Here is a 21,959-nt window from a genome sequence, read left to right as displayed (position 1 = left end):
ACACTAATCAAGAAGAATAAATCAATGCCACTCTGTTAGTGTTTTCAACCTTCTGATTTCATCCTCAAAGAAATTTCTTTCATATACCTGTGAAATAAAATCACACTCTACAAAGGAGGTGTAGTGTCTGGAATTCTGACACTTGCATTATATGACATCTGAGCACCGCTTCTCAGGACAGCTTTCAGAATCACTTGACTTCAGGGGAAGGAGAGTTGAGAGGACACACCACCATGGATCTTGGAGAAATAGTTGATTCTCCTTGTGAATTTCGCTCTTGGCATTTTATGATCCAGTAAGTGAGAATAAGAAATAATTTGGTTTCATTTTATTACAAAAAGGCAGTAAGAATATGTTTATTTAGAAAAAAATCCATTAGACTCATTATAAAAAGTGAAAATCCTGCCACATAAAAATACATGACCAAAGGTCACCTCTGAATGGCTCTATTCAAATGAGAATTCTCCATCCCATTTTTTTTTTCAGTAGAAGCCTTTTCTTCTCCCACCCCACCTTCCATCTCCTACCCCATAATACATGATACATGCAAGTGCTCCACCATAAGCTACACTCCCAGATGTACAAGAATTTTCTGCTGGGCTCCCTCAGAAGTACTTCATAATGACAAAGAGGCCTTTCCTGATCTCTAAACAGCTAAGCACAGATAAAGCAACAGAATCCTAACAAGCTAAGCAGAAAGTCGAAGAAATGGCCTGACCTCGAACCAATGATTTTTGAGTTGTTCAAGCCAGTGTGGAAACTTCATGAGGATCAAGACAACCCAGAAGGAGAGAGATGTGCAAGTTACTGCCTGTTTTACACTTCCCCAGATGTACTCCAAAGTGACTGCACCTAACTCCACACAGGTGAAAGTTCTCATGAGGAAGGAGCCTGTATTGTTCTTAACATGATACTTCCACTTTGTCTTATTTTTTAAAGTGCAGCTCTTGAAGAATTTTCTTTTAAAATCACCTAAAGGAAGAAAAATGAGTGAATTTAATCTGAACCGAGAATTGCAACATTCCATAGTGAACAGCCAGGTCTGCAAACTCCACAAGACCCTTGCCACATGGTGGTGCTGCCCCAAACGTCTGATTTCAGAGGCCGCAAGAGGGATGCTCCTGCTTTTTTCTGATGTTCTGTCCTCACTGTGGGCTCACCAGCACATGAAAGCAATTCTGTAAATGTCCTTGGCCTTCAGAATTTGTCTTTTGATACTACAAATGGTGCTGGGCCTCAGTATGGGGACATACAAGTCTTCCAGATAGTAACTCCTCCAGCACAGGAGGAATAACAGCCTGCCTGATAGCAGAGCTTATTAAGGGGTAAAAGGCACTGGAAGACTCTAGTTTCATACAAAAAATTCAAAATAAAATGCTCCCTAATGATGATGATCTTATGCCAAACACTTGTCAGAATATATATGCATATACATTTTAAGGAGGCTATTGTCTTTTGTGAGAAACACCAGCACACCCAACCCCACAGACTGGCCAAACAACAGTTCTGGCCAGTCTTTCACACCACAGGCAAATCTTCTGCTTACTTACTTCAGCTCAGGTTTCTGATCCTAGTCATATACTTGTCTGGGGTGGCTGCACTCATTACTGTGGTGTAAACTGTAATCCTGAAAACAAGAGAAAATTTTTTATATGTATGCAAAATTCTCCCTAATATTCCAAAAGAAGGCAGAAGTGTCAAGGCCATCCTGAACACCTGGGTTCTAGGACAAGAATACAGAGGCCCATGACATGGATTTCAGTGTGTGCATCACAAAGTCAAAGTGTACTTTAACATCACTGTAGAGGCCAATTTGCAATTTCAGATGCTCAGATTCCTCACAGCTCTGTGTAGCCATAACAGTCAGCCTGGTTCTCAGCCTGGCTCCATCCTGGCCCACCAGGGACCTTCATCCTTTAGTCCCTTGTCAGGACAGGATATCCACAGTGGCTGCCACCACCATCGAGAGACCACGCAAAGAAGGGACTGTGTTCAGGCTGAGGGTCCCAGGTCCTGAATCCTTGGGCCACACTCTCTATGGGCCTGGTTGTGTCTCCTTATCCGGAAGAGGAGCTAGAGGAAGGCTGGAAGCTCAGATACCCCTGCCCAGGTCCAAAGAGGGCAAGTGCAATGTCACTTGTTCCATGCTCTCATTGCAAGAGACCCAAGCAACCTGAGCACATGTGTACACACACACTCTGGCTGGCCTGTACCCTGGCTCCTCTCCTCCTGTACTAGGAATGGAAGGAGGGACGCTGCAGCACCAGGAGCTGTGGAACTGAGAACAGAGTTGGCTGAAACAACACTGTGAGCAGCAGGCGGCTCATCCAACCCGTACAAAGAAAGGGTCCCTAGCTAGGACTATGGGACTTCATCCACAGCACTTTTCTGTTCTTAGATTTCCTCTGCTGAAGGCCACAGGACAAAGCTCCTGCAGGAGAATGTGAGTTTGAAATCTGTCACTAGGGGGCAGTGTAACACTGAGCTCTTGTGCCCAGAATTAGCCCCGTCACTTATAGCCACACACTTGGGTGCATCATCACCAGGAAGGCCTAAGTGTCAGGGGTGTGTATAGGCTTGCTCTGTGGTCATTGCCATTTAAATGCCATTCCTTTTGGGTTTTCAGTCATACAGCAAAGAAAAATGCTTCTCAGTAAACTGTCTTAACCTCTAAGGATTATACTTTGCAAAATGTTTCAGAAGCTACTGAAATATCCATAGCCTTTCATTCAGTAATCCTACCTCTGGGAATTCAGTGAATGAAAGACAATCTTATCTTGAAGTGATGTTGTACAAATATGTTTATTGCAGAATAGTCTTTTCATTTGGTTTGGGGTTTTGTTTAGTTTTTTTTTTGTTGTGTTGTTTCTGGGGGTTTTTGGTTTTTGCAGTGCTAGAATTGAACTTACGGCATCAGGCACACATGCGAAGCAAGACTGTAGCACTGAGTAACACTCCAGCCTCTAGCTCAGGGTTGAAGGGAGGAAAAGCTAACCTAACCAGTGGAGAATACTTAAATAAAATGTGTCTAGTGTCATTATGGAGCCATTTAAGATTAGGAGGCTAGTCAAAACACAGAAAATATAATTACTTCATTATAAAACAAGTATTTATGAAATATAGCCATCACTCATGTAACTATAAACTATCAGAGCCCAAAAATAGCATTTTAACATCTACTTTTAAAATAATTATAAGGGCAAAATAGTGCCCCGGTGAAGGTTAGCGCCAGATGTGTGTTGGCACTGCTGGCTCCTAGAGGCCCAAGAAAAGCAATTGTTAGAGAAGTCTGTGGGCCACTTGAAAGCTTAAAATCAGCCATAGTGGGAGTATAGGTCGAGCATGGCTAATCCAAAAATCCAAACTATAAACAACTCCAAAACTCAAAACTTTTGAGTATCATGTTGGCACTACAATTGTTTTGAATTTAAGACCACTTCAGATCTTTGGAATTAGAGATGTTCAACTCTAGTAAACACTATGCAGATATTCCAAAAATGAAAAAACTCTGGAATCTTAAAAACTTCTGGTCCCAATCATGCTGGATATGGAATACACAACTTATATTTTACAATACGGAAATCCAAAAATACGTATCACAGAGGGTTTTCCTTCTTTCCCAAAGACCTAGCTTATTACAGAACACTGGGAATGATTTATTATTCAAATAGCCCATTTGTTCTTAGAATATTCATTTTTTAAATGAGACTTCTAAAACTATCTATTTTCTTAAGAGTTTTGAAGTAAGTATATCATGATTATATTTTTAAATTTTTACAGAAGGATCGAAAGTACAGGTCCAATAAGAACCTGTCTCCACAATAGCGGAGAGGGTTGGGTATGTAGCTCTGTGTCAGCACCTTGGGCCTAATTCCCAGTACTGCATATGAGAGCTGGGTGGGGTGTTAACAATAACCTGTCTGTAAAAAAAAATAGCATGGGGAGGGGGAAATCCTTGGGAAGCTAATGGAGAAAGGTGTTAAAAGATCAGTGCTGACAGAATTCATGAAGAGGCTTGCTATGATTTGTGTCTAGATGTCCTCCCAAAGCCTCATGCAGTCATAGGGGCAGGCTTCTAGAGTTTGTGATTGATTCATGGTCCACTGCTGGGATTATGGGTATGAGTGAGCCAGCCAAGTGTGGATTGAAACCTCTACAAACATCTAAATAAACCTTTCCTTCCTTAACTTTGGGTGTTGGGAATTTTGTCTCAGCAGTGAGAGAAAAGTAACCAAGACAAGGTTCATCACCAGTGCAATACTGATGTAGCTTATTACTGCCCTCCCAGTTCTGATCACTGTCCTCTTGACTTTTGACCCTTGGTTTCGTTCAAGAATTTCTCACCTGATGTGTGATTTGCATGTATCTCCTCCGCACCACAGTCCACATTTGACTGTTCATTTCACAAAAGCAGAAAATACTGTTTGATCACAGGCAACCCATGGCTCTACAACACCTGGTCACAGCAGCCCTCATAACTGGTGAGCCAGAGTGTGTGAGCAATGTCACCATTCTGTGGTGACAACTGAACAGATGTGCTTAACGTGTGACTTACTTGTTACAAACTGGAACAACTGATAAAACCTGCATAGGAAAAATTATATTACAAGAATATTAAAAGGTATGAAATACATAGGAAGAATATAACTACTTAACAGTTTAGTATGTCTTGGGGTAACCCACTTTTTAATCTTTGGTTTTAGTGCACACATAAATGTGTGTGAGGGAGAGGGCACCTGGGATAGAACCCAGGGCCTTTGTATTGAGCTACATTCCCAGCCTTTTTTTTAAATTCTGAGACAAGGTCTCACTAAATGCCAAGACTGGGCTCAAATTTTCATTTCTCCTGCCTCAGCTTCCCATAATGCCAGGATTTTGAGAAAGCCTGGCTCAGGCTGGTTTTGAACTTTCTATAGCTCAGACCAGCTTTGAATTCAATCCTCCTGTCCCAGTTTTCTGAATGCTAGGCTTATAGACAGGCATCACCACTCCCAACTGTTCTTCTTTATTTTTAATTAACAATGGGCATATATCCAACTATGCCTATTTCTTTTTAACATGAATAAAAACTTACATAGGGATAGGTAAGGATGCATAAATCCTTCTATACAAAAACAAGTTCAGAAAATATTGTGGCTTTTAAAAAAATATTTTCAATTACATAGAACTTTTTACTCTAACATTTTCATCCTCCACTCTTCTTTGACTTAAGAGAATTTTTTTCATCAGTATTAACTAAGACACAAGTATCCTGGAGAAGTTTGACATTACAACACAACTCACCTGGAACAGTGCCTCCAGACTGAGGTTTGCCTGCCCTGTGGCATTTAGAGCTTTGATGGCAGGTGTTCTGTGGGAACAACAGTCAAAGGTCACAAGGCACTTCTGAATCTCCTTAGCTGCCATGTGAGATATACAATGCACATTTTCTTATTACCTCCCCAGAAAAGTCTCTGGCTCCCAACCATGTCCTATCTCAGCTAGGACCACCCCAGTGGGATTCACTGGACTGTCAGTCTGGCTCTGTGTGCTCCCAAAGGCAAGAACATTTACTGTGGAATCAGTCATTGCCACCAAACCCAGGAGCAAAAGCCAAGTGAGGTACACATTCACTTCCTCTTCAGGCACACACTAGCTATCAGGATTTTCACAACTAGAAAGGAAAATGAAAGTACTGGACTAGTTTGTTTAAGGGAAATATTTCACTTTGAAAAAAGTCTTACATAGAAGCCTCTGAATCTGGCCCTCTCCTTTCATGTTGCAGGTGGGTGAGCAGAGACCACGGTGAGTCACAATGGGCTGGTGGGGACACCCACAGGGCTAACCTGATCATTCCAACTCCTCCAGCCTCTCTACACCCTCCTCCACCCAATAGGCTCTCCTCCCCAATAGTCCAGACACTGCCAAGGGGGCCAGGGACCTTTATGGAAGGGGACAGCACCTGCAGGTCTCTCTAGTCCCTGATCATAAGAAACCAGAAAGCATACAGAAGTCTACCTTCGGTCATCTGACTTAGGCACTGGCTTCCAGTGGTCATAATTTGTCTCAACTCGGAACCACCTGCAACAGAGCACATCATCTTGTCTTAGCCAAGGTCATTTAGGACATAATTACTGAAGAAATATATTCGTTTCATCTAATTAACAAAAGATGCTTTGTAAAAAATCACCAGAGCCTTCAGTTCTACTCACGCTCCATTTAAGGGATCTAGAGGCCAAATGTCTGCTGGACCACCTCTGTTCCTGGTGACGACCACTCCTTCTCCAGGGGCTGTGCCACCGACAATGTAATAAACATCAGCAATAAGGGGCGTCTTGGCCAATTTATAAACAGACGCTTCAAAGTCTTCTGACTCACTCAGGGTCTAAACAGAAAGACAAGCATTGGCAACAACATTTGAGGGAAAGGTACACAACTGACAGACACATGGTCCAAAGCATTCTCTGCTGATATCTGAAGACCTCGCTCTGACTTACTCTTGTCACCAGGGCTCCTAAGAGGGAAGAAACCTCAGTTACTATTGGAGAGCTAACAGTGGTGGCACTTTGCAAGAAAGGACTGCGTGTCAACAAGTCCTAGACCAGGCCCGCCAAACACAGTCAAGAGCTTTCAAGGAGATCATGACACATGGCACTCCCATGGATCTCCACTCATTTGTTCTTTCCACAGGAACAGGGATTCTTGTACAAATTCCTCCAGTGTATGCAGTCAGCACCAGAATGGGGCAAGAGCAGTATGACTGAATTTGTTCTCCCCAAATGTTCAAGAAAGACAGAAAAGTCAACAAACAATGGTAAAACCATGCAAGAACTGTTAGGACTGGAAATGGAAGTAACAGCTGGGAACCATGCTCACCAGTGTAAACATGTGCCAAAAGGGACACACTGAAGTCAGATTGTGCAAGCGGCAGTCACGGAAGAAGAATGGGGGGAGGGGGTGGCAGTGAGTTTTGCCCTATTGGACTCTGGCAGCAAAGGCATGGGATAAAAGATCATGTGTGACATTGCTGTGAAGAGCCTCACGGTGTTCTCACATCCCCAAGGATCCTTAGAGTCAGCCAAGGGCTGGCAGCATGGACAGTTAGGGAATCACTTTCAAATGCCTCAGCTTCCTGTGTGCTCTCTGTCTGAGCTGATCTGCTCAAGGGCACTGTGCTGCAGAGGATCAGCCCTTCCTTCCTGCACCTTCACAGCCATCCTCCCACCACACTTGGAGTGATGGACTTTTGTGCTCTCCTGTCTTGAGTACTGCCAAAGCTCAAACAAACAAAAGAACAAATCAAAATATCAGGATCCGCAAAGACTCCATCCTTCAGATTCATAAGTGCACAGCGGGGCTGTGTAACCTTTCCCTGCCTTCATCACAGCTCTGTTGGGGGAGGTGTTTTCATTTGAGTTGCTTTCTTCTGAACTCAGCAGGACGATACAGGGAGGTAAGACAAGCGATGGGATATTTGATTATGATGACTCATCACTGCCCAACTATCACTAAGGACTGAGTCTCACAGAGGCAAAGTTGGGGAAGGCAAGTGCCTGAACTGTCTGAGGAAACAAAGAGAGAATGAGGAGTGACTGCTAACAAGCAAGGGGTTTCTTTTGGAGGAATGAAAATGTTCTAAAATTGTGGTGTAGCCTGTCACCTCTGTGAATATATTAAAAGTCAGTGAATTGTAGATGCTAAGGAGGTGAGTTATGCAGTATGTGAATTACACCTCAGCTACATATCTCCTTATGGTCCATAATTCCATTCTTAGGTACTTACCCAGCTGAAATGAAATGGACATGGAGAGTCACAAAAAGACTTGTACTAGAATTTTCACCTTATAATTCTAGCTCCAAACTGCAAACAACCTTGTATTCATCAATAGGAAAATGATAAATCGTGGCATATCCATAGATCTGAATATTCCTCAGAAATAGAAATGAACTACTGATATGACTGATGTGATGGGCCTGAAACACATTAGGTCAGGTGGGAGGAAGAAACTGGATTCTTAAGATTTCAATCATATGAATCTGAGAACAGGCAAATCTTGTCTGTGGTGATAGAGGACATCGAAGAGCAGGTAGGTGGGGCAGAGTGTGGGCAGGAGTGGAAGGAGCACGAGGTAGGGACTGATTTTAAACAGCGCTAGAGAAATTTCCATGCTACGTGGAAGACAAAGTCAGGGAGCAAATACTCACGGTGCGGATGAGCCAGCTGACAGGAGAGTGTCCCTGGAAAAGGGCGGCGATCATATTCTCCCACCACCAGCCTTTGTCTGCTGAATTGAGGAAGAACAGTAAGCTTGTCACCTAAACTTTTTTCTTCTTAAGCATTTTTTATTCCCCTGAGGAGAAAGGCTGGTTGATGGAGGGTGATATACTACTATTTAGTTTTTAAAGGATAAGCCTAAATTTCATGGCAACCATCGAAACATCACACATATGTATGCACAGGTGTGAGTACATACACATAATACAATAAATAGGTATTCCTTTAGCAAGCAAAATACACTTGATGAAATTTTCACTCTTTTGTACACTGATACAATGATTATCATGCTAAAATGGTTCTATTTAAAATTAAATTATGTATCTTCCAAGATAAATAGTTCAATAAATATTAGGAAGAATGTAGAGAGCTAATATCTTTATAATTTATTTATACCCTTAAGAACTTTAAGTTTGATTTGTGCTCACATTTTTGGTTGTTGTCTTCTTTTTTAACTTACTTTGGATTCACATTTTTTTTTTTTTTTTTTGTCTTTTTCCTTTTTATCGGTACCGGGGATCAAACTCACGACTGCCTGCTTGAAAGGCAGGCACTTATGCCACTGAGCTAAATCCCCAGCCCCCAGATTCACATTTTTTTCAAACTACAAATTATCAGTCATTCCTCAAATTACTTTTAAAAGTTTCTGTAGAGGATTTTCATATAAGAGATAAGCAGTGGTAATAAGAGGAAAAAATACACGTCAGACTTTATTAAAAGTTTAATGATTCTTTGCAGTAAAATCAGTATCAAAGGAATGAAAGAAAATGTTTGCAAGCTATGTCTAATGAATAATTGGAATCTAAAATACAGAACTCCTAAAACTCAACCTCAAAAACAAAATTCAAAAATGGGCAAAGGACTTGAACAAATATTTCTCCTAAGAATATATACAAATGGTCAATGACTGCAAGAAAAGATACCCAACATCACTAATCATTAGAAAAATACAAATGAGGCATCACCTCATCCCCACTGGTTATTATTTTTTTAAAAATGTGTTGACAAAGATGTGGGAAAATAAGAACACTTACACACATTGAGGGGATAGAAAATGGTATAGTCACGTTCAAGAACAGTATGGTATAGTACCTTGAAAATTAAAAATAGGATTATCCAGTGACCTAGCAATTTCACTATTTATCTATATTCCCCAAAGAATAGAAGGCAGAGTTTTGAGTAGACCTCTGTACACCCACATTTATAGCAGCATTATTCACAATAGCTAAAACAAGCAAGCAATCCAAATAGCTGTCAAATGGAAAAGCAAAATGTGCTTTATACATACAATGGAACATAATTCAGCCTTGAAAGAAATTCTGACACACATTATAACATCAGGGAATCTTGAGGACAGTATGCTAAGTGAAATAAGCCAGTCCCTAAATAAATACTGCATGAGTCCCTTCATTTTAGGTAGTTAGGAGTAAAAGTCAAAGATACAGACAATAGAAAGCTGGTCCCAGGGATGAAAGGAAGGCAAAATGGGGAATTGTTTCAGGGGTACAGAGCTGTTTCTGTTTTGCAAGATGAAAAGAGTTACAGAGATGGGTGGTGATACTGGATATAAAACATTACTAGTGTATTTAGTACCATTGAAGAGTACATTCAAAAATGGTTAAGATGGTAAACTTTATGTCACCATGTATTTTACTATAAAAACAAGCTTAAATTGGAAAAAATAAGCATTGAGCATCTATATGCATTGGGTCATATCCTTGGGTTTAACAGTAAACAAGAAAAAGTAGCATAACTTGTTTTTTTGTTTGTTTGGTTTTTGTTTTTGTTTTTGTTTTTGTTTTTGTTTTTGTTTTTTTGTACTAGGAATTGAACTTGGGACCTCGTGCCTGCCAGGCAGGCACTTGTGCTGCTGAGTTATATCCCCAGCCCTAGTACAGTATTAAATAAGCAATGTTTTGGTAACTTTAGTAAAGAAAGTAAAATCTGATAACTGAGAGTGACTAAGGAAGTGTCCTTTTGTGAACAGCATTTACAAGCCTCTTGGGGCTGTCAACACTGAGCTACAATGGGAGAGCATCCAGATGGGAGGCACGGGTGGCAGGTGGGTGGCAAGAGGGGTGGAGACACAGAGAGGCACAAAGGCAGTGCAGGGGCACCAAGTGGGGCCCCAAGGTCAGAGCCACAGCTAGTAATGTTTTACATCCATAAATGAGAAGTCACCATAGGGTTTTGTTTTGGTTTTTGGTTTTTTGGGGGAGGGGGGCATTTTTTTATTTTTATTTTTAATTGACAACTGTATATATTTAGAGGATACAATGTAACATTTGAATACCTGTGCACATTGTGGAATGAACAAATCAGACCATCGTATCTATTGTTTTACATATCACATTTTTTTTGTAATAAAAATGTTTAAAATCCCCTGGAGCCAGATGTGATGGCACAAGTTTGTAATCCCAGCACTCAGGAGGCTGAGGCAGGAGGATCACTATGACTTCAAGACAAGCCTGCCTACATTGTGAGTTCAAGGCCAGCCTGAACTACAGAATGAGACCCTATCACAAAGAAATAAATAAATAAATATATAAAATAAAATCCCCTCCTTTAGTAATTTTGAATATACTTGAATATAGTCATTATGATGTCACTAGGGATCACCAGGATCACCAGGGATCCTCTTGTCCACTGAAACTCTGTAACCACTAAACATTTTTTTTCTGAACCCTTTTCATCCTTTATCCTCTGTTCTATTTTCTTCTGAGTTCAAAGTTTTAGATTCCGTATATAAGTGAAATCATGTACTCCTTGTCAGAGTGCCAGGGAGTTTCAGGCAAGGTGACCACCTGACCAGTGCAGCTGCTAGATAAGAGAAGGAAGTACAGAAGATAAGCCAGAGGAGGTAGAAAGAACGGCCAGATACAGTCTAGCTTGTGTGGCACAGCTAGCCATACTGGCCTAAGGAGCCAAAGATGACTTCAGGACCCACCTGCTACAGTGTTCCTGAGATGCACAGAGTGAAGAGAACAGATCTGGATAAAGGCAGAGTGGGGCAGGGGCAGAGGAAATGAAGGCGGCAAGAACTCAGTAGACCGTAAAGGAGAGGTGGGGGAGGACCCCAGGCTGGGCTCAAAGGTTCCCCTGGACATGTAACAGGAACAAAGGCTTCTGTCCTAAATCTGTGCCAGGAACTGCCTTGAGTACTTAAATATACTAGCTCCCTTTGTCAGTGAGCATGTGTGTGTGTGTGTGCACACACACGTGTGGTGCTGGGGACTGAGCACATTGAGTACATCCTGAGCCCTTTTTAAAATATTTTCAGAACTAGACTCAGTAAGTCATTAGTTGCCCAGGCTGTGTTCAAATTTGCAATTCTCCTGCCTCAGCTTCCCAGAATACTGGGATTATAGGCATGCACCCCCACATCTAGCTACATTAACTAAATTCAACCTTAAAGCAGCTTGTTCGAAGAGGAAACTGAAGCACTGGTAGGTGATGCCCCATAGCTTCCATTATGTTTAAAATCCATGGCCTTGGTGTCCCTTCCACCTCCAATGTCCCTACCACTTATTTCTGGCTGTCATCACAGAAACCTGGTTTTGTGTCTCGAATCCACCAAGCCTATTCCTGCCTCAGGCTTCTGCCTGTGGTTTGAGTCCGCTGGGAATGGCCAGCCCACCTTCTTCAGAGCTGTGGCAGGAAACCCCTGGCGAGGCCTTCTCTGACCCCTCCCCCCATCAGCCTTTAGCAGGACTATGACAACGGGAGCCTGCCACTGCCTGCAGACCCTCTGTCTCCTCCCTCACCAGGACAGTGCTCTCTCAAGCCTTCTGTCAGGCAAGGGAAGGAGGTACAGGGACAGATGTGAACAGGGCTGAGGCTACCTGGGTATGAGGAGCACTTTCCCCATTACCTCGTTCATCACCAGACACCGTGAACTTGTATGGGCTCTGGCCAGTCCACAATCCCACGTAGCCAATAAAAGTGGTTCCTGTGAATGCAATCTGAAACCAAAAGACATGTCATTTCACCATGCCAACAAAGATGGACTGAGACCACCTGTTTTGGTCCTACAGTTTCCTGGATTGTTTCTCTTGTAAGCCATGATAATAATAATGATCTGTGAAATAACCTTCTCAAGTGGAAGATCTTAACCCAAGAAGTCCCTGGGTAGAATCCAGTGGAATCAAGTAGATGGGGAAAAAGGTATGCATGTTTTCACCAACCTCCATTTGAAATTTAACTCCTTGTATAGGGGCGCATACAACAAAGCATGCCATTGTAGCCATCTCTGTTGACTCTGTCACCCAGCAGACACACACACAGCTGTCACTCCTCAGAAATCATGGTAAGCAGGCTCATGGCTATATCTATGTAATGCGTTGTTTAAAAAAATATATAGTATTAAAATGGTCATATTTCAACATAAACCATTTTTTTCTGTAATCCAATACATTTCATTTTATGTACTTCAAGATGATCTTCACCAAAGGGCCTATGCCTGGAGAAATCCTGTCCCAGAAACAGCAGATGAGGTCTGATTTTAAAACTTGTTTTGGATTGGGAATGCAGCTTAGTAGTGGAGCAATTGCCTAGCATGCTGGAGGCCCTGGTGTCAATCCCCAATTTTTAAAATATTAAGAAGTTATTGACTTGATTATAAGAGATAAATATTATACATTTTATAAGTGAGACTGCTCACCAATAATAGTCATACTGAAATTTTAGATATTTAAAAAGTCATTCCATATACCTTCAATTTAACCTTCATAGTTACCCTATGAGTGAGAGGGATTGCCTCCACTTTAAATTACAGTCGTCCCTCAGATCATGAACTTATTTGTAAACAACTTAGTTTGCAAACAGAAGCATTTGGCAAAAATTTCTTTTTGTTTCCAAACTCTGCATCAAGTGATCAACACAACTTCAGCTCAGCCATCTTTCTACACAAACATGAATGTGACCATCTTTCCCAAAGTCACAGAATAAATTAAGTTCATGAACTGAGGTACCACTGCACTGTAATGAATTCTGATTGAAAGAAACCAGTATATTATATTACCACAGAAGAAAAACCAAACTCTAGCAGTTACTTCTATGCCAGATTTTATTTTTCAAGGAAATGCTTAAAACAATGCACAGGGCATCTTAATTAATAAAAATTCACCGAAGTGTTTATATATTAAGTAATGAATTAGACCTAGGTAAATGCTTTTCACCTCTACAAAGCTCCAATCCATCCTGACACTCCCAGCCCCTATTGCCTGCTAGCAGAGGTGCTGCTCTCTGCAAAGAACCCAGCTCAGCACCACAGCTATCATCAGCATGTGCAGCATGTCATAAATGAGATAAGATAGGACAAGGAATTCTCCCCAGAATCTGGAGACGCCCCAAGATTTATAATGGATGCTTCAAAAACTTGCCCACTGAGATGCAAGACTGCCAGAGAATTCTGACCAAGAATGTTTATTAAAATCTTCCTGCCGGGGCTGGGGATTTAGCTCAGCGGCATAAGCACCTGCCTTGCAAGCAGGCAGTCGTGAGTTCGATCCCTGGTACCAATAAAAACGAAAAAGACAAAAAAAATCTTCCTGCCTAATATTTCCGGCCTTCTCTCCATCTCTATAGAAGGGCCCACTTCTCTTTATTCTCTGCAGATGGCCTTATCACTGTTTGCCTGCACTCAGGCATAATAAATTCCATGTTATGTTGCCTTTATACCAGCCTGGTGGTCGCTGTTGGTCTCTGCCCCTCAAGCCACGTGTTACAACCTCCATGCATAGCAGTAAAATGAGAGCAGGTCCACCTTGCTACTGAAGCCCTTGTAAAATGTTAATTCTAAGAGGAAAAAAAAAATCATTCTAGGGCCACCTAATTTGCAAACATACTGGCCTCTGTGCTAGCATTACTTCTGGAGGGTCAAGGAAGTTAAAGTGATAAAATCCATATCATGGTTTAGTTTCCAATTATAATACATAACTACCAGATGTAAACTGTAAGATATTTTATCTTGCAGTTTTTAAAATCTGTATTTCTAAAGGTTAGATCTCTTTATTCCTATTACGTCAGTTAAAATACGCAACCCCTTAGCAAGGGAGTAATTTACGTTCAACTATGGATAAGCTTTGGCCAAGAAAGAAAACGAAAGCTATTTGAAGGCTGAGGGCCTGGGTTCTGCCCCACCCCACAGGCCCCCCTGTGACTGGCAGGTGAGGCTCTGGAAGGTGCCTCATCCAGACAATAGAGAAGAGACTGTGCCTACCTCCCAGGACTGCAAGCAGGGTTAAATAAGGTCCTACATAGAAACAAATATTTTTAAAATGATGAACACTAGCCTAGAATGAGAGATAATTTATTTTGTGGATAGCCTGTTCTCAATTCACCAAAACAGTTTATTGGCCCTGAGTCCTCAGCCAGGCAATGAGGTTTGGCAATAACCACCTGGGAAACATGCACCCCACACACACTGCTCCTCACCAAGCATGAGACGGAAGTGACAGCAGAGACCTTGGCTGCCAGAGTGAGACTCAGAGAGAAGAGGTGGAGTGGCTGACTTTTATTGCAGTTATTCCTTCGTGTGTTTATGAGAATATTTCCTCATTGTAGAATAATGGAGAAAAACAGGAAGTAGTTAAAAATCATGCCATATTACTAGTACGTTAATAATATAGCAAATGTTCCTTAACAATTTAGTATACATTCACAGTATCACTTATCATTTAACACTGTCTTTGAAGTAAACCTTAAGCTAGCTATCAGATTAATACTGGCAAAGTAAAGCGTTTGAGAAAGGAGAAACTTTCACTTTAAATATTTCTGTATTGCTCAAATTTTTATGAGAATAAGTTTATCTTTCCTAAAAGCACATGATTAAATCACTGTTTTATAAATAAGTTTTTATTTTATAAATTTATTTATTTGTTTGTTTGTTTGAGAAAGGGTCTGGCTATGTATGTAGTTCAGGCTGGCCTTCAACTCACTGTATAGCCCAGGTTGGCCTCAAACTAATGGTGATTTTCCTGCCTCAGCCTCCTGAGTGCTGGAATCACTGGATAAACAAGTTTTTAGGATTACTGAACCAAGTCTTAACTCCAAAGATCCTTAAAGCTAAAATATCTGTCTTTTGCACACTGCTTTTCTTCCACAGCAATAACAAGTTTTGCCTTACGTATTCAATGAATATGGACTTATGCTGTCTCTCTAGAAGTCATGTGACAGCAGTAAATAACAGATGACACTTCCAAGGAGACCATGCTACAAACAAAATAACCTAAGCCTAATTTTTTAAAGCCCTTACACGAGAGTGGTGTACGTCAGTCATGCTTGTAGAGGAAAAAGTTATTATGTGGCCGCTATTTATCAGGCACCTACCACATGCTTTACATTCAGATTGCATTTAACTAACCTTGATAAGTATGGCAACAATGCAGGTATGAACCTCTCTGAGCTTACTCTACAGAAACAGGCAGGCATCCTTTTCCAGGCTCATAAAGGAAGGGACAGAAGAAGGATCCAAAGCCAGACCTGTGGGATGCAAAGCTGTCAATGCAGTCCTTGGACCTCCCTGTTCTGGAGGAGCCTGAACCCAGAAAAGCAGAGGAAGGAACTGATTCCACATAGCAGGTGGGAAACTCAGCAGATCCCAAAAGAAAATTTCCCCAAAGAACACTGATTAACCTCAAGTCAATACTGAGTAATAATAAATGATCCTTCTTCCTCTAAAATAATGTATGTCTCTCTCCTGGTTTGTCTTTGTATCTTACAGTGATAACAGACTTACTGTATTTTCCACCAAAATAAAACCTAAATGGAAAATAAGTGCTACTGTGAAGTTTCAGGTGCTTATAAACCCTCTCCTGAAAATAAGGCCAGGTAAGAGTCTCAGCCAAACAGATGCATTTAGTGTATCCCTACAACACATGATAGACACAATGAATTATAAAATAATAATATAAAACTAAAATCATTGACAACTGTGTTGCCAACACACTAATAGCAGGCTACATAGACAAGAAGTGCTTATTTAGGAAGGGCTGGATTGTTGGACATGAGATTGGGGCCAAGGGTTCTACAGGAAATGGAGCCACAAGAAATTCAGGCCTGAAGTCAGGCTTTGGAATTACCATGATGTTCCAGATGAGATGACTGTATCTGAATAAATGCAGATTTTTATACGTGAATAAATACAGATTTTGTAAATAAATGTAGATTGTTACATGTGAAAAAATAAGACATCTGCTAAAAATAAGCCCTATTACATCATTTGAAGTAAAAATTTGTATAAAAATTCATCTAAGCCTTATTCTCAGGGAAAATCAGTAAGCAGGCCATCTAAATGACCGCTGATCTGGTCAAGAACAGTGCTTTGGATTCTGCTCTTCTGTGGTATGGCCCGTACCTGCCCATTCTTTAAGAACTGCACATCCACTGTCATCTTGCGTAAGAGATCTCCAAAAGGGTAGTCCAGATTTCGGCCGTGGTAAATGTGGCCTCTGGAGTCTTGGGCCACAACACTGGTACAGAATCTGAGAAGGAGAAATACCCAAGTGAATGAGAAAACCAGAACAAGGAAAATGTTTTTTCTTTTTTAAAAAAACTGCTCAAAATTACAGGGTATTTTTTCTTATAGTTGACATATATGCTATAATTCTTATACAAAACTGTGGATTCACAATTCTAGCTGAAAAGTACATCCAGACACAACTCATCTGCTCATTCAGTGTTACCAGACCTGACCCCCTGGCCCCACCGACAGGGTAACAAATAGGAAAGTGAGAATTTCATTTTCAATCACTTCCTTTTTTTGAAACAGTCTTGCTATGTAGCCCAGGCTGGTCTCAGATCTGTAATCCTCTTCCCTCCACCTCCAGACTGCTGGGACTACAAACATGCACCACATACCTAGTTTCCAAGCACGATGCTGGGCTCAGCTAGACCTCTGAACTCTGCTTATCTCTCTGCTTGGCAGTAAGTACCCTTCCTAAAACTTTGTTCAAAGCTGGGTTAGGCCTACTTCTCCACAATATGAGTTTTGCAGACTATGTGCAGTGGCATTAAATCATTCATTTTCACAATGCTCAATTTTGTCCCTTTGGGAAAACAAGTCAGTTCTTTAGGGGTTTGGTATTGTTTCTGTTCGTCTCAGAGTTCTGTGCACATAGGCAGTAAGAGAAAAAGATTTTTAAAGAACTTCTGATTCGGCTTGGCATAGTGGTACTTACCTATAATTTCAGATGTGTAGTACTAGCAACTTAAAGTGTAGCTAGTATTATTCTGATTCAAATAGCCTTTCTTCCAAAATGAGAACTAATTATTGCCTTTGGGCAGGGCATATTGCCATACACCTATAATTGCAGCACACTTCAGGCTGAGGCAGGAGGATCAAAAATTCAAACCCAGCCTGGACAGCTGTCTCATTTCTGAGTAACAGGATTGTGATGAGTTTCTTCTTTACACTTTTCTGTATCACTGATTTTCTGCAAAGGTTACCTATCACTTTTATAATCAGGAGAAAAAGTGTTAATTTTTTTGGTATGTTTAAAGAAGGAAGCATTGTTAAGTTTTAATTCTTCCTAAGGTTTCTAATCTTCAAAGGGCTCATGTCCAAGAGGGGACTCAAATATAAGGGACTAAAGTAAAGTCTGTAGAGTCACCCTGGAAGGTGGCCTTTCAAACTTGCCTGGAAATCATCCTTCCATCTCATGCCCAAATGCTGTAGGATGGCACAGTATAAAAACACAGAGGGCCAATGGGGACATAGCTCTGCTGAGGGAAAGGCACTGCAGGGCACTGGAGATCAGTGAGCTTTTAGCAGTACATCTGGAACTCACCAGCCAGGAAACTGCCAGCAAGTTGCCCTCTCTGAGCTCAAAAAGTATCATCTTCCCCTAGGGGCTGTGTTTACAAAGTAACCAATTCCCAGTAGGCTCAGTGAAGGGCAGCTATTCTGACTCAAACAGTCATCCTTCCAAATTTAGAACTAAGCACACTTACTATGTACTGGGCATGGTGCCACACATCTATAATCTCAGCACTCTGGAGGCTGAGGTGGGCAAATCCTGAGTTTGAGGCCAGCCAGGGTTACACTATGAGATCCTATCTCAATAAACCAAGCCAAGAAACCTACAAAACAAAACAAGCAAACAAAAACCATTTTCCTTCTAATGCTAGTGGGATCTGATGGTGTTTTATGTCGTGAGGCAATTTAATAAATACCTTAATCTGAGATCTAGAAGTTAGACTTTTATTAGACTTTTTGCTTTAATCTGCTTAAATAGTGACTCCAAATGAGAATGAAAATGATCAGTCATTTTGCATCGAGAAAGCCACCAATCAGAACAGGACAATTCAGTTCAACTGAAAAGCACTTTAACTGACAGGATTGTGTCTCTCCTGTGTCTGAAAGCATCTCCCTAAAGAGAAAGGCATCCCTGTACTTCCTAACTTACTCTCCCTAGGTGTTCTGGGAAGATGCCTAAGGCAGTACAATAACGTTTATTATCCCCAGAGCTGTCCCTTCTTCATGTGTAAGCAGCCCAAAGCTGGGAAGATCTGCAAGACGTTACTATATGAGGTGCCCTCACTGTAAATAGTCCAGGCAGATGCCAAGACAAACCTCTCTTGACACCTACACCTATTAGGAGCCTAGAATACTTAAGGGTGGCCCTGGGCTGTACTGGAACCCACGGCACTCCACATTCTGGCTTTGAGTGCCGGGTCCAAAGGCCACACAAGCTGTTAGAGGTGATCTCCCTGGTGGAAGCTGAGCCTGCAAGTGTATTCAGTCACCAGGGAAGACAAATGTAAAGGATACATCCAGCGGGCAGGATGGACTGCTGCCGAGACCTCCTGGAGGTCACTAGGCTAATAAGAAGTTCCCATGAGAAAAAGCTACTTCCAAACACTTCCGGGACGGTACATTGTGAGCAGAATTTGGAAGTGGGATGCCACTTGTGGAGTGGAAAGAAGACAGGAGCGTGGGGCAGAGGGAAGCTGCTCCGTTTCTGGAAGCCCATAGCTTGCTGCTCAGACTTCCTCTAAGAGGCAAGGAGGTAACCACTCCCGTGATTTTTGGCACTGAGAACACATCTCCTCCCCGCCAGCGGAGCTCGCGTCCAACCCTGCGCCCTGTCACTCACGCTGAGGCCTCGTAGGCCAGGTTGACAATGAAGCCATCAGCCAGGCTGAGGTTCAGGAAGTCGCTTATGCCGCGAATCTCCTCCGTGTAGGGCTGAGGCAGGAAGCTTTCCATTTCTGCCACCAGCTTTCCGATCACATCGCGGACCCACTTGGGGACTCTGTCGCTGGAAAGGAAAACACCAGAGTATGCGGCTTGCTAAGAGGATGGAGGGAACGGACTGTGTATTAAATGCTTCAGCCAGTGACGTCTGGGAGCGAAAGGCAAAGACGAAGAAGCTGAGCCCAAAAAGGCAGTAGCTGCAGACGCCAGGGACCGCAGCGGGGGCGCAAGTTGCTCCCATGGCACAAGGCAGGCGTGCACCCGGAGACCCTGACCCCGAGAGCTTGGCCATAGGGTGCGTCCTCAGAGAGCACTGCTCACCCCACGATCCGCGCTACCGCGGCGCGCAACAGGCCCGGGTCAAAGAGCCGCAGTACCGGCAGCCAGCGCGCCGCGGGCGCTGCATCCAGGCTCACGTTGACGCGCGGCGGCGCGGGGCACAAGTCCGCAGGGCACGGCGCGGCCCCAGGTGGCAGAAGCAGCAGAAGCAACAGGAGTAGCACGATCCCCGGCGACCGCATCGCTCGCCCAGCCAACAGGGGGATCACAACTCGGCCCGCAGGCGCAGGACTTAAAAGACCCGGCGAATGGGCGGGACGCGGCTGAGGCGGGGAGGGGCGGGGCCTGGGAGGGGGCGGGGCCGATGCGGGGCTGGGCGGGGCTGGCGGTAGGGGGCGGGGCCTAAACCGAGACCCGACCGAGGCTTGCACGCCCGACGCTAACAGAAAGCAGAGAAGGCGGGGTGTTGCCGAGCTGGAGGCGGAGCCCTGATCCCCACCGGAGCCCAGCCCCTCGCCCTCCTGCCCCTTGGAGAGGTAGAACTCGCCTCTCCATCCCCCGCAGCGCGGACACCACCCCGCCTCTTGACACCACAGAGGTAGCGAAGGGTTACCAGGGGCTTAACCCCTGCTGCTGGAGAGATTAAGATGTCGCGAGGGGGTGCTGGGAGAGCAATACGTAGTAGACAATAATTCATAGTCGCGCACCCCATGCCCACCTGCTTTGTTCATTTTTAAATTTTTCAAATGTTTATTAGGACTTTATAAGCGATAAAAGAGTTTTTTCTATTTAACATTCCCATTTCATCTCAGTTTTTCTTTAATAAAAGTCTAAAAAAAAAAAAGCTAGCTGACACTTCTGTACCTAACATTGTTGCCAACAGTACCTCATTTAGCCATCAAAACAAGCCAAAATACATTAATTGGTCTAGGGTTTGCTGAGGAGGAACGTGGCCCCGGAGAGGTGAAGCCTTTGGTGAACTGTCTCCATTCAAGCCAGTCTGTAAACCCCAAAGCCTGTCAGAGAAATCCACAGGGACAGAGGACAGGCTTCTGGCCCCTTAACGGGTTACGCATTAAAAACATGAGTCTCCTGGGAATATGCCTAGAAGTGGAATAGCTGGAATAAATGGGATTTCCAGTCCCAACTTTTTGAGAAATCTCCAGACAGATCTCCACAAAGGCTGTACCATGGTTTGTTTTGTGTTTTTCTCTTTTTCCTCTTAAATAAAAAAAAAAAAAAAAAAAAACATGAGTCTCCTTTTTTCTCAGCAGTAAGGAACTTAGAGACCCTCTGGTTTCAAACTCACCTTCCTAACCGCTAATCTGAAGCTTTTTTACTTTTGTGCATTCGGTGAAAACAAATGAAGTGTCCTTTTCACTACACAAAGTAAAGAAGAAATAAAATTTTAAGAAAAACAGAGGAGGGATTTAGCGACACTCTGGGAGGCCCAGGCAAAATCACAAGTTCAAGCCCAGACAGGGCAACTCGGTGACTGAGACCCAAATCTTTAAAACAAAACAAACAACAACAACAAAAAAACAAGCAAATGAAAAACAAAAACCATAGCGTGAAGAGCCTGAGTAATCCCCTATACTGCAAAAAAGCAGTTAAATAAACAAACCACTCTGAGCCCTCTCCTCTCTCTGTCGCTTCTGTACTGATCACAGATTTCAGAGATGCTATGGCTACTATCATGGCTTATCTATGGATCAGAGCTTACAGTTTAAAAAACATTTCCACCTTGTCGTGGCGGCACTTACATTCACTCTCAGCACTCAGGAAAGTGACAGGAGAACTATCATGAGTTTGAAGCTCAAGTGAGTTCAAGGCCAGCCTAAACTAAAAGTGAGACTCTTAAAAAACTGTAGACAGTGCAAGAAGAGAGTGTCAGAAATGTGTTTTTCTAAAGGCTGGCATCTTATTTTGTTCAATTTAAATACAGCATGGTAGGGGCTGGGGATTTAGCTCAGCGGCATAAGCACCTGCCATGCAAGCAGGCGGTTGTGAGTTCGATCCCCAGTACCGATAAAAATGAAAAAGACAAAAATAAATAAATACAGCATGGTAGTTTTAAAACATGTGCGTTTTTCCTTTACTCCTCCTCCCTTCAAAAGGCGGAGATTCACTCCCCCTCTGACTGCGGACTGTACTTCGCAACTCAGGTCTAATGAACAGACTACAGTTGGGTGAGGTGACTGACTGACTGCCAAAAACAAGATTCTGGCTG

The 21,959-nt window shown here is 42.7% G+C and overlaps 1 protein-coding gene across 1 annotated transcript; it reads right to left on the bottom strand.

Moving 5' to 3' along the window:
- Positions 1 to 313: 313 nt before the first annotated feature.
- On the bottom strand, positions 314 to 20,322 carry Naaa (N-acylethanolamine acid amidase). Its single transcript, XM_013141452.3, has 11 exons — positions 19,772 to 20,322; positions 19,350 to 19,514; positions 16,610 to 16,736; positions 12,125 to 12,215; positions 8,184 to 8,260; positions 6,192 to 6,364; positions 5,998 to 6,060; positions 5,284 to 5,350; positions 4,556 to 4,584; positions 1,551 to 1,627; positions 314 to 972 (listed from the first exon to the last, which is right to left on the bottom strand). Exons 1-10 carry the CDS (start codon positions 19,969 to 19,971, stop codon positions 1,552 to 1,554), a joined length of 1,068 nt encoding a protein of 355 aa, XP_012996906.2. The 5' UTR covers positions 19,972 to 20,322; the 3' UTR covers positions 314 to 972; position 1,551.
- Positions 20,323 to 21,959: the final 1,637 nt, after the last annotated feature.

This window comes from Cavia porcellus, unplaced genomic scaffold, assembly GCF_034190915.1.
Source record: "Cavia porcellus strain 051 isolate PalLab524CR breed Dunkin Hartley unplaced genomic scaffold, mCavPor4.1 scaffold_4, whole genome shotgun sequence".
In the NCBI taxonomy this organism is placed as follows: Eukaryota; Metazoa; Chordata; class Mammalia; order Rodentia; family Caviidae; genus Cavia; species Cavia porcellus.
This window is presented reverse-complemented; position numbering and strand designations above follow the sequence as displayed.